At 37.8% G+C, this 13761-nt stretch overlaps 1 protein-coding gene across 1 annotated transcript; it reads right to left on the bottom strand.

Annotated features, from left to right (window-relative positions):
- Positions 1–740: 740 nt before the first annotated feature.
- On the bottom strand, positions 741–12711 carry LOC140167951 (uncharacterized). The gene is made up of 5 exons (XM_072191240.1): positions 12616–12711; positions 7769–7929; positions 6603–6753; positions 3607–3725; positions 741–2927 (listed from the first exon to the last, which is right to left on the bottom strand). The coding sequence occupies exons 2-5, from the start codon at positions 7853–7855 to the stop codon at positions 2892–2894; spliced, it is 393 nt and encodes a 130-aa protein (XP_072047341.1). The 5' UTR covers positions 7856–7929; positions 12616–12711; the 3' UTR covers positions 741–2891.
- Positions 12712–13761: the final 1050 nt, after the last annotated feature.

Raw genomic sequence — 13761 nt, 5'->3', positions numbered from 1 at the left:
GCATTTAAATAGGAATCTATTCTTTATGCAAATCACACATTATGGGTTTAAGGTTCACTCAAAACTACTCATAATGGTACAAGCATAAGTGAACAAGTTTTTAAAGTTTACTCAAAACTCAGAACCTTGGTTCTTGATTTGTTCAAGCCAAAGTGAACACTTTTTTAAAGATTCATTTAAAACTATACTCGTACCCAGCAAACACAAAACGTTTTCGACATCATTCGCAAAAGGTTATAAAAGGTTGTCAGAAAACGTTTAAATGTCGGGTTGTATAAAGGGTACATTAATGGTATAAAACGTTTTCATAACATTTATTGGTAATTTACTGCACAGCAAACACAAATGTTTTACAGAAAACATTTAAATGTCGGGTTATATAAAGGGTATAAAAACGTTTTAATAACAAACCAAAATCATTTTTGAAAACTTGGTACAAATCATTCTAAACAGAATGTTATTTTGGGGTTGAAAAAATATTTTGCAAAAAATGTTTGCCCAAAATATTTGCAATAACGTTCTTAAAATGTTTTCACGACCTTTATATAACCCGACATTTAAATGTTATTAAAACGTTTTGTAAAAAACATTTTAAGAACATTTCTGTGTTTGCTGGGTGCAAATATTTTGACATAATGTTATTTAAGTGTTGACAAAATATTTGGCCAAAAATGATTGCAAAAATAGTTTACAATAACATTTTTTGAAAACATTTTAAAATATTGTTGTAGTGTGTTTTCATACAAAACGTTTTAAAACGATTTCATGACCTTTATATAACCCGACATTTTAATGTTATTAAAACGTTTTTACCTAAACCAAAACCCAAAATATAACTTATTTAAAACGTTTTAAAAACGTTTTTGTGTTTGCTGGGTACTCACAACCAGCCTTGGTTCTTGATTTTCGCAACGCTAGGGGAACACTTTTAAATGGTTCAAGCAAAAATACTCATAATTACATCTAGTTTTGGTTCTTGATTGGTACAAGCATAAGTGAACAAGTTTTCAAAGTTTACTGAAAACTACTCATAGTCACAAGCCTCGGTTCTTGATTGGTTTAAGCCAAAGTGAACACTTCTTTAAAGATTCACTCAAAACTTCTCAAAATCACAACCAGCATTGGCTGTACAAGCACAAGTGAACAAGTTTTCAAAATTTACTTGCAGCTGCTCATAATCACAACCAGCCTTGGTTCTTGATTGGTGCGAGCCGAAGTGAACACTTTTTAATGGTTCAATCAAAACTACTCATAATCACATCTAGTTTTGGTTCTTGATTGGCACAAACATAAGTGAACAAGTTTCATTGGGTTACTCAAAACTACTTATAATCACAACCAGGCTTGATTCTTGATTGGCGGAAGCCTAAGTGAACACTTTTGTAAAGTTTGATAAATCAAAACTACTCAGTCACAAGCTTTGGTTTATGATTGGTACCAAATGAACAAGTTTCCAAGGTTTATTCAAAACTACCCATAATCACATTCAGCCTTGGTTCTAGATTGGTGCAAGCCTAAGTGAACACCTTTTTTTATAGATTCACTCAAGCTTTAACAAGCTCTGATTGGTACAAGCATAAGTGAACAAGGATTCCAAGCTCACTCATTATTACGCTTTGAGAATCTTCCATCCTATACTTTACACACATTTTTCAAAACCAATTATTCTGGATATCTGGCACCCGCTAGAGTCACAAACTGAAATTGGTGCCCAATTTCACCCGATATCGTAGGTATCTGCATCAGCTTACAGTCCACGATCACCGTACATGTAGCGTGTAGATATCGTAACACTGTTTAACAACCCACTTTAAATGGTTACAAAATATAATGGAGAAAATCACATTTTTGACCAAAAATTACATTTTGACCAAAAATCACAATTTTGACCAAAATTAGATTCTCAAAGCATAATAATGATAAAATCGAATGGATCCTTTCACACGATACTCAAAGATATTGGTCTCGCTGTGAGTTTAAGAGATATCTTTAACTCACAGCTTGACCAATATCTTTGTGTATCATGCTCAATCCATCCAATTTTATATCAAAAAACTGCACACTAAGATTCCTATGGCTAGTTATTGGGTGCTACTATAGCAGTGCCTTGCCAAGGCAACACCATGCTGGAGTTGCTCTGGTGGTACTTCAGAGCTACTCTGGTGCTACTTTACAATGAGGTCGCTCATGGCGAATTAGCTGCACAGCTCCTCTGATATGCCGTAGCTCATGGTAGACAAGCCGCAGAGTAGCTCTGAAGTACCCCAGCACTATTCTAGCTTGGAGTAGCCATGCATGTACTCTGCTATAGAAGTATCCATTAACTGGCCATAATGATCCATAATATCCATAATCACAAGCTTTGGTTCTTGATTATGGTTATTTGGTTCTTGATTGGTACAAACCTAAGAGAGAATTTTTTGAGATATTCACTCAAAACTATTCATAATCACAACCAGCTTTGTTTTTTGATTGGTAAGTGAACAACAAGTGTTCATGGTTTACTTAAAACTGCTGCAGGATATGGTGCCCAAACATTAGAGGCCCAAGGTGAACTCATTATTGAGTTACATAGAGGTTTGTACAGTACTTATTAGGTGCTGGAGTTGTAAGACTGAACAAAGTTAAAAAAAATGCATTGAACTCTCTCACACAGCTATACATCTCCTGTTTAGGAGCCATCTGAAACACCACTGCCTCCATGAATTGCCACACTGCCTGGCAATGACTGATATTTCAATCCCAGGACGTAGTGAGTCTTAAAACAAACGTCTATCGCCTTCAATACAGGTGGAGTGGACATGGCCCTGTGTTCAATTATCACAAAGACCTGTCTAGGTGTCAGTCTGTTTCCCAGTAACAAGACATAGGGCTGTGGCTTCTCTGTTGCACTAATTGCACTCAAATGTGTCAATGTTGCAATTTTCCTGCAGAGGAAATAAAATAACACATTATTGTATTAATATAGTGTATAATAAATAAGGAATTTCAGAATAGGGTTCCCACAGCTTTCTACATTCTCTGGATTTTCCAGGACTTAACTTCATTGACCTAAATTTAAAAAAATTCAGATCAACACTTAATAAAAAACAAATTTGAAATTGGCATATCAAACTTTTGCTAAATCTCTGGCATTTGTTAACTCATTTGAATACAAAATTCTGATATTTACTGGAATTTGGTCATCAATATTCAAGACTCTTGAATTTTCCTTGACCAAATAATGAAAACACCTCGGCCACCCGATGCACGCTACCGACGAGGAAAGCGAGGATCATGACGTCATCACACGTGCACGCATGCGCAGATGTCATTTTCCAGTGAGACAGAGTGAGATACAGTACGGTTAGGGCTATTGCTCTACACATGTGTATTAAAATAACCCTAACCGCATAAATATGTGTCTTTGTCCGAGTACGTCAAAACCGATTGGCATTGCAAACTCGGATGTAAACAACACCATAGCAATGCTAGGACAGACCACTCTCTGCGGAGGTAAATTGGTTCTATTTAGACAAATTAATAAAACCTTACTTAAAAAATCAGCAACCCTATCAGTACATGTAGTAAAAATAAGATGTTTTTTGTCTTTACTGCAGCACTTACACTCTTTTGGTCTGTAAATGAAGCAAGTGATGCTGCATAGCCGCACCTTCCTTTCCCACCTTTAGACCTTCCTTTCATGATTAAAGGTAACAACTGCAGAGCAGTGTTTACTTGCTCATCTGAAATGAAAATTATTAATGGTAACAAATCTTTTGTTGAGGCATATGTAACAATGTAATTAGGCTACACTGAAGCATTTAGATTGATAATAAAAGCTAATGCTACGAGGGGCGGTCAATAAGTTCGTAGAACAAGGTACTTGAAAGAGTACTAGCCAAATCCTTTCTATCTCTCTCTTGAGCATGGTCACTACATACCGTAATGTACCCGTCGCAATTTTTCTTGAAACCTTTTATGTCAACAAAATGGAAGTCTTCCGATAGCTCCTTGAAACACTCTTCAGTGAAGGCTCACTAGCATTGATCACCTCCAAACCTGATATTATGAAGGTAGGACTTAAAATTCTAAAATAGGTTTCACTAACTGGAGGTCATGTCTGAACCACAATATATGGTTACTTTAAATAACTGGCCCGCTGTCGTGAATGGCAGCTTGACAAACTAAGAATAGTGTACAGGACACAATCCGAGAACAGCCACATTCCTACCATCAACCTCCTCCACATGATTGCTTGCCTCAATTTTGCTATCAAAATTTGTATAATATATGCCTATGATTGTACTTTCATTTGGCAAATGATCCGTCATCAAGACTATCCTTGGATGTCAGAAACAGCGATGAAGATCTTGCACTATGGTGACCGAGGGATGATCTTCTGAGGAATGTAAGATCCAGGTGCTTCCACTAAATTCACTCATAATTCCAGTGAATAATGTATGCCTTATCACCTTTAGCCACATATAGATTAAATTTGCCTTGGTCCTCATTCTAAATGTATAGAAGGTGTGGACCTGAATACTTTAGTATGTCAACTGGTATCAATTTTGTACATGAAGATTCTGGGACCCCATCTAGAAGACACCCTGGAATACCCAAATGTTAATGGATTAATATTGAAAACACATTCATCAGAGTTGTCATATTTTGTGGCTATCTCATCTTTCTTATTTGGCTCTTTATTCATTATCAATGCCACTGTACCAGCACGTATATCACTAGTGGTGACGTCAGCAAGTCTTTTGGACCTTGGATGATCTTCAAGAACGCTCACTCCATTCTTGAACTCGGGAGAAATGTCCATGATGACCCTGTATTCACTTCTGGTAGTACCCGGGAATTCATGGAGGTAGGCTTCCTCTGAACAGTGTCCTGCCCGTATACAGTGATGCAAAATATAATATCTTTGCAGTAATGTTTTGAAGGAACAAGCTTTCAAATGAGACCAAATGCAATACCGTGCGACAAAGTAGCATACCGAGTTCTACAAACTTTTTGACCAGCCCTCGTATATTATACCACATTAAAACATTCTGCAACAGTTATTGTTATCCCTAGCTAGAGTAAACATACAATCATATTCACATGCATGTAGATTAAAATGATGCCAAGATGCTGTCAAGAATTAAGTTACAGTACATTCAAGAAAATAGAGGTACTGGCCTAGTTTAGAGAATGACTTGGCCTATTTTATAGACAAGATGTGTGCTCTTCACAACATCGAGCACTCTCTATATTTCCTTGAAATCACTATTTTTCACATCATTGTAATGTACATAAAATAACAATATAAACACCAGAAACATGAGTCTGCAATTTGTGCTGTAGATTTGACAAAATCTGAATAAGTTTGCTTTTCTGTTGCTTCATCAGATTCAAATGCAGGCATCATAATACAAATGTACGTACTAAGAATGTTTGCAAAATTCACGTTTGCAAAATGCATGTACGCTCATTAAGCATGCACACCAGGGCTCAAAAAAAAGGAAGCAAAATTCAAGCATGCTAAAGTAATTCCACAACTTTCTATAGATTCCTACATTGTACGAGCATATGTAGGGCCTACCAAAAGGAAAAATTTCCCTCTCTAAATTCCAAGATTTCCTCCAAATATCAAGATTTCCTGGGAGCATCCAAAATTCCCCACTTTTTTAAGCCATGGCAAAGACATGCCTAAATTAATAACATTTACATGTACAGGGGCATTTATAGGAAATTCTTGCTGGAATCTTGCTTGAAATTACCTTTTTTGGAGTCCTGATAGGGGGCAACATTAAATGTTGGCAACAATCTTACACTTCAGTCATCTTATATACTCCTGAGTCCTGACAAAATCTCATTAAGGGGGTACTACACCCCTGCCAAATTTTGTGCCTATTTTTGCATTTTTCTCAAAAATGATAGCGCATTGGTGACAAGTAAGATATGTATATTATAGGGGCAAGGACTACAACTACTACACTGGATATTTTATTTCAGCACAGACAACTGTTGTGGGGTTACAGTCAAAATGAGGGAAAACCAGTATTTGATCAATAAATCATAACTACTTGCCTTGAGTTGCTGAATTTTCAGTGCAGTAGTAATGCAAAAATAGGCACTAAATTGGTCAGGGGTGTAGTACCCCCTTAAAGGGCAATTGAAAGATCCCCAAAAGCATGTTACATACCCCTTCATATTCTCCAGAGGTAATAATGTTTAATGAGGTTAAACGTAGGTCAACATTTCTGAAAAATTTCAGTACGGTATATTGTTAGGTTTTCGTCTGGATCTAGACAAAACCCTATTGAAACTATAGAACATCTCCAGTTTACGCTCAAAGTATAGTTTTTAGTGCAATGTGTATAGGCAAAGTTAGGCAAATTTAATTCTAGGCTATGAATACCTGTTGATGCATGACCCGTCTTCACTCAGTGTAATGCACCTGTTTTCTTATTTTAGTTCAATTATATTCATGAAATTGCAAAACAATATATTTTTCTGCTTATGATAAAGACTAATGTTGTTTTATCATTTTGTTAATTATGGAGACAAACCAAGTTTTTTTCCCCAGACAACCCTCTGATGAGCTCCTTTAAAAATGTACTAGAAAAGCTTACCTTTCGTTAGTTTTCCTAAATCATCTTTATCAACCCAACAACAGTCCATCCAGGCTCTTTGGTGTTCAAGTATCTCAAATAAACACCAGACACCTCGGGCCAATGCTTTACTTGTCTTCTCAGGGTACATTATTGTGAATTCCTGCTCAATCTGCAAACCAAAATATAACATGCATCATTATTTATTTACATTTTCTGTCTGTAAATAGGCAAATAAACAATTATTGTGGTTGTCAGACCTCGCCCGATCGAACCCTCTCCCGCCAATGAGGATGTCTTCAAATTTTAAAAGATCCAAGGAAGCAGGGGAAACCAAAGAAGATGTAGAAGAAACAAGTAAAGGAGGCGAGGAAGAAGGTTGATTAGAGGAGGGATGCGGTCAAAGGCTGGAGTTAGGACGATTGTGAATGGTGATGCGAGTGAATCTGGCCAACCCTGTCTGGTGACAAACCCTGATCAAAACAGGATTACTACATGCACATGCATCCTGTCACTGTCAGGTAAAAGGCCAGTTATGCCTGCCCGTGGAATGCAACATTTAAGGGGGTACTACACCCCTGGCCAATTTTGTGCCTATGTTTGCACTTTTCTCAAAAGTTATAGAGCATTGATGACAAGCAAGATATGTATATTATAGGGGCAAGGACTACAACTACTGCACTGGAAATTTTCATTTCAGCACAGACAACAGTTGTGGAGTTACAGTCAAAATTGAGGGAAAACCAATATTTGATTAATAAATCAATAACTACTTGCCTTGAGTTGCTGAATTTTCAGTGCAGTAGTTGTAGTCCTTGCCCCTAGTATAATATACATATCTTACTTGTCACCAATGCGCTGTAATTTTTGAGAAAAATGCAAAAATAGGCAGAAAATTGACCAAGTGTGTAGTACCCCCTTAAGACTTTTCATACAATAAAAGTCAGCAATAAAAATGCTGTTTTCCTTTCACATGTCATGATTGGCATCACTTACACATTCTTCTGTTGAATTCTACCGTTATTACTACCATATTTGTTTTAAAATTGAATTGAATAAAATAATCTAAAACAGGCCCTGTAAATTATACCTAATTATAAATACCTATTTTAAATATTGATACTCTTGCCCTGCAGTTGTGCAAAGTAATATAAAAACATGTGAAGTGGTCTATATAGAGTACATACCATTCCAATACTCAGAATTCTTGGAAACTGAGTTAATATTTCTGTCAAAGATGAACTTTTCATATAGTTTTGTTGAGCTTTAGCCATTCTATTTTTCCTGAATTTCGTCACTTCTGATGTATCTTCTCCAGTGTCCTTCTCAGGTTTCTTTTCTGTTGTATCTGAAAGACACAGAGGTAATATACAATTGATATTAGTTTATTCAGGGCTGTCAACATTTTGGAATTGCTTGGCGTGAGACAAAGGCGTACCGGGATTTGCCGACTTCAATGTTCATTTTGACCCATGATTATGTGAGGAATAATAACAACTTATTCATGGCGATGCGTGAGATTGTATTCAATTTTCAGCTTTTTATGTGAGATTTACTTTTAGGCGTGCGATTATACTACCTTGGCGTGAGACCGTGAGAAAGTGACCCAATGCGTGTGACTCACGCCCAATGCGTGAGAGTTGACAGCCCTGGTTTATTCAATTGTTTGTTTACACAGTTGGTTCATCCAGACCCAACCAGTGAATGCAAAATGCACAAGCACAAGTTCACGAGTCTTACAATAATTCTGAACAAACCCTGATCACACATAATAATAATAATAAAAGACATTTATTAAAAGCGCACTAATGCATGCAAAGGCGGCCTCTAGGCGCTATAAAACAGGTTTTAAAACAACAGCGAAATTCAAATTACAAATAAATTCTATAACAGTATAATACAAAAGTAATTAACTACAATAGATAAAATCATACAACATGCCACATATAAACCAAGGCAGTAATAGCATCAAAAGATTGCTTAAAAAAGTTATACCATAGAATAATATTTTTTATACAATTGCATTCAAAAACATACATAAGGCAAGCATATATAATATTATAATAACAATTAAAAATACTACTGGCAATTGTTATGCGAGGAACGTTCACGTTGTCATGACGCATGCAAAAACCCATCCGGGGAGGAACAAAAAACAAAAACCACTGGGCGATGCATGCATTAGAAAAAGCGAAACGTAAAAACATTAATAAAATGCAATGCACCAAAACTTAACTGGTCCCCCGCATGGGTGCCTGCAACAATTAGCCAAATACATTGTTTCGGAGTAGAAAAAAGGAACAACAAACCAATGCCAAGGAGCAGACACCACGGACAAGGGAACAGAAGCATAATAAAAACAAAGCTATTGCTGATAACTTGAACAGAAACAATTGAGAAACAATCCGAAAGCTGCATAACACATGATCTTCATGCAGAACAAGAAACAATTACATAAAATATTGCTCAAACAAATATGTTTTTAGAACTGATTTAAATTGTCCAATGGTATTCTGATGCCTGATACTCGTAGGAAGCTCATTCCACAATGCAGGAGCGTACGCAGCAAAAGCTCTTGCGCCATTAAGTGAGACTCTGCGGCATTCGAGACGGTTGCTTCAGAAGGTTTTGAGATGCTGAGCGAAGAGCATGCGCAAGCTCGTACCGATTGATCAGTTCCTTCAAGTATGGTGGGGCAAGATCGTGGGGACACTTAAAAGTCAGAAGTAAGACCGTACTGAACTCGTTTACAAACTGGCAGCCAGTGTAGTTCAAGGAGAACTGGGGTGATGTGCTGGCACCGCTTAGTACGCAAAACAAGTCTGGCAGCGGCATTCTGGAGTCTTTGAAGGCGATGCAATTGTTTTGTGGGTATTCCAGCAAGTAAGCTGTTGCATATGAGTCAATACGAGATGTTATGTATGCATGCACTAGCCTTTCGGTAGATGAGCGGTCCAAAAACCTCCTGATCTTGCCCAGTTTATATAGATGCATGCCCACCCTGCACAAAGGATATTGGAAATATGAGATTCCATCGTAATATGTTCGTCAAACACTACTCCAAGGTTGTGAGCCTGCGAACATGGGGTATCGGTGATAATTACTGGATCGATGTTACTGGTGTCCTTAAAGCGCGAGGTTAGGTGCAGTACCTCAGTCTTAGAGTCATTAAATTGTAACTTGTTAGTGACAGCCCAGGCTTATATGTCTTTCACGCACTGTTCAACTTAAGTGAATGGCGGAGTCTTTGTCATCTGGATGGAAAAGAAGGTAAACCTGGGTGTCATCCGCATACATGATATGGCTGATGTTGTGGCTCTTTATGATGTCACTGAGTGGGGCACTATAGAATGTGAAAAGTGGAGCTCCTAGCTGCAACCGAACCCTGAGGCACACCGTACACAAGATTTCGAGGATGCGATTCAGAATCACCAATGATAACTGTTTGAGTTTGACTATCCAAATAAGAACGAAACCAGGAATGAACTGCACCGCAGATACCATAGCGCTCTTGAAGTCTGTCAAGGAGAATGGTGTGGTCTATGGTGTCAAAAGCAGCGCTTATTAGGTCCAGTAGGATCAGCGCTGCTTCCTGATGTTTGTCAAGTCCTGTCGTTTTGAACATGTAGTAATGTGGTTTGATTTCTTCTGCAACAGAGACGCTCTTGCCGTTTTAAAACTCGAAGGCACAGTTCCTAGTGACAGCGACTGGTTGATTATTTTGGTGACTACAGGAGAAGACTCTCCACGCATTTTTGAAGAGATCAGTTGGGATAGGATCAAGCTTTTCGTGGGAGAATCCATAATGATCTTGTGGATGTCATCACTTGAGAGTTCACGAAAAGTTTCAAATGAGCTAACAATTAAAGGAGCCTCCAGTTGCAGAAGATGTCTTGCAAATTGGGTTGATCAACCAAGTCCAAGTCATTGCGGATCTTCTGAATTTTTTCATCAAAGTATGTAGCAAATTTCTCTGCAAGCTCATCTTCAGAATTGTGATTGGGAAGGGCTAGCTAGTTCGGCAGCGGGATTACATAACTTGTCAACAACGCGAAACAACTCCTTGCTGTCACAATCCTCCATCTTGATCGGTGATGGTTACGCTTTGCCGTCTCAAGCATAGTCTTGTAGCTTTTGCTATGATCGGCATAAATTTGCTTGTCTATTTCAAGTTTGGATTTGGTGTACTTTCTTTCCGCCTGACGCTTCTTCTGCTTTGCCAATCGAAGTTCGTCGGTGTACCAGGGACAGTGCGGTCTGACAATTACAGACTTCTCAACAAGCGGAGCGTGCTTATTGAGGAGCATGCCCATTACCGTTTCATATTGGTTAACCAGTTCTTCCAGATCAGATGCAGGATTAGTATAGAGTGACGATGACTCAATATCACGCATGAATTCAGTTGTGTCTATGTCTCTGATTTTGCGATATTTCATAGTCTTTCTGAGGTAGCAGCCAACAGGATAATGATCAAAGAATATCTCTGGAATTATTTCAACTACACCTGTGATGACATTAGATATGTCACGACTGATCATCAAATCTAAGGTATGTCCTGATTTATGCGTCGCGCCATTGACATGCTGTTGCAAACCAACCGCGTCCAACAGATCTAGGAAGGCTCTGGCAAATCGGTCGTCTGCGTCGTTAACGTGGCTGTTGAAGTCCCCTAGGAGAATTATCTCGACAGGTATGGCTGAAATGGTCTCAAGGAATGTCCCAAACTCCTCAAGAAACATAGACTCAGTAAGTTTATTTTCCGAGGAGGGTGGTGGGCGATATATATTAAACACCCTGACAGAAGCAGATCCTTGGGAGATTGTCACATCCATACATATTCGAAACTCGGGTACACTGCAACCTTATTGATACAGGATGGTATCCTTTTTGAGGATGAAACAAATTCCACCACCTCTTCCGGATTTTCTAGGCGAATGCCGAATGGAAATAGTCAAGTTAGGCAAGGTGTAACATATGTTATAGGTAACATAGGTACCCATGATTGTTTCCAAAATTGCTGTCAACCATCAGCATGCTCCATGAAATTCTTTATAAAGGGGTATTTTACTAAAATACACAAATGTGGTTGACCACATTGTTTCAAACATTTTTGTTTATAATATCTGAAGAAAATATTTGACTGGGGTAATAAGAAAATATGGGCTTTACCAAATTCGTCCTTTTGATGGTGAAAAGTCGGGGATGATGCTGTCCATCAGGTCATACACTTTTAATTAAATAAATAGGTTAAGAAATAACCATCGGCCCCTGTCCTCCAAAATACAACAACAACAACAACAAAATGTTAATGTTATTTTTTTTAATGCAGAAAAGTCTGACCTGCAGATACTTGACTAGACAATGCAAATAGTCTATCCATATATTATTGATAAAACTATTACACAGGAGAATATCCCTAGGCAAACACGTTCAGAATTAAGGGGAGTATAGGGTCTATGTAAGGTTCATTATGCTCTTTGTTCTCCCCATCTTGAAATTTCCCATGTTTATATACAGTGTAATGGGCTTTTAAAGCTGAGTCTTAGTCGTGGGAGTGGTCTAGTTCGTAGACACTAAATCTGATTGGACAATCGCATGATTTCGGGCGTCGTCTATCAGGCCGTAGACGTCATCGTGGGCGTTGATAATGCGTAATGCTTGTAGAGATCCACGTAGTATCGCGTTGTATGTGTAAACTAGTGCGGGATACGCGAACACGCTAGCAGTATGCGCAACAGAATATGTGAAGTTGTAAACAAGTTTTGTTCATTTTATAATAAGGGGAGTTTTAATTACGGTAACTTTGTTTTTGCTTAAAAAAACAATTTACACTTATTAAAATAATATTTAACTGACTAAGAGAATAAACGATTTTTGTTTTTACTATCCTCTACCTATCATAGACGACAGGCAGGTCAAAATATTGGACCTGCCTGTCATCTATCACACGGTATAATAGTAAAAACAAAAATTCTATCGTTTATTCTCTAAATGAGGCTTCATTGAGTGGTGTTTATCTAATTGCAAGGCTTACTTTTTTACCATTCTTGCAAGTCAATCCTGGCATATTTCAACTGTATGTGCTTCAATTCTTCCTCTCCCTGGCCAGCAACTTGAACCTTGACAAAACCATGCTTCCTAAAATGAATAGAAATTTTTATACTAGCATTACTTAATATGAGTATAATGCTTAAAGTATTTTGCAAGATTGAATTTGCTGTACTATAGTAGTAGAAGAGTTTGCTGTAGCATAGTGATTGCGTAATGCGTGGTGTACGCACAGCATGTCTATACCCTGCAAAACAGCAAAAGGCATTCTTGCAAAATACTGTACAACGTTATGCATGTAGCATTGTAAGACCAGCCATTTTAAGAGGAAGATTAAGATCCCATGTAGGGATATGCAATGAAAATCATGAAGACAAACCCATTTTGTAGTTCTAGAAAACAGCTAATCTGTGTGCCCATAGACACTGAAATACCTTTCAACTTTTGGACTTGACACTGGGTTAGAGTGACATGTACTGTGGGACTTGCCTTGACATCAGGTGCAATTTTGATACACATCTAGATCTCCCAACATGACAAAGAAAGCCAACCAAAGGCTTTTTATGTTGAGATCACTTAAAAAATTTGGCTTTGACCTTTTGACAGTCTTCAAAAGTTATGTTAGACCAGTTGTTGAATATGGAGATGCAGTGTGGCATTCTGGTTTATCTATAAAGCAAACATATGAGCTGGAAAGAATTCAAAAGAGAGCTTGTAAGACCATAGTGGGCTTCAATAATTACAAATCATATTCTGATGCATTAAATACATGTGGGCTTAATTCTTTGCAAGAAAGAAGGGAGGATCACTGCCTTAAATTTGCCAAAAGCCTTGGTGACAATGAAAGAACAAATCATTTATTGCCACCCACCAGATTCACCATCCATGGTAGAAACTTGTCAACCATTTCCACCCCCCCCCCCAAAAAACAAAAACCAAAAAAAAATATCAGCTTTATTTCAGAGTAAAAATAAACAACAATTTAGAAATGGGTAATGGTTTCAGAACTTGACCAATAACTGTCAAATCAGCCCTATTTCAGGGTTGAAAAATCCTTAGAAATGGGTAAGGGTTTCGGAGCTTGGGTCGCACATCCCCGTCAGTTTGAAATTTGAGTACTGTACCCCCGGAT

Source organism: Amphiura filiformis, chromosome 13 (assembly GCF_039555335.1).
Source record: "Amphiura filiformis chromosome 13, Afil_fr2py, whole genome shotgun sequence".
In the NCBI taxonomy this organism is placed as follows: Eukaryota; Metazoa; Echinodermata; class Ophiuroidea; order Amphilepidida; family Amphiuridae; genus Amphiura; species Amphiura filiformis.
This window is presented reverse-complemented; position numbering and strand designations above follow the sequence as displayed.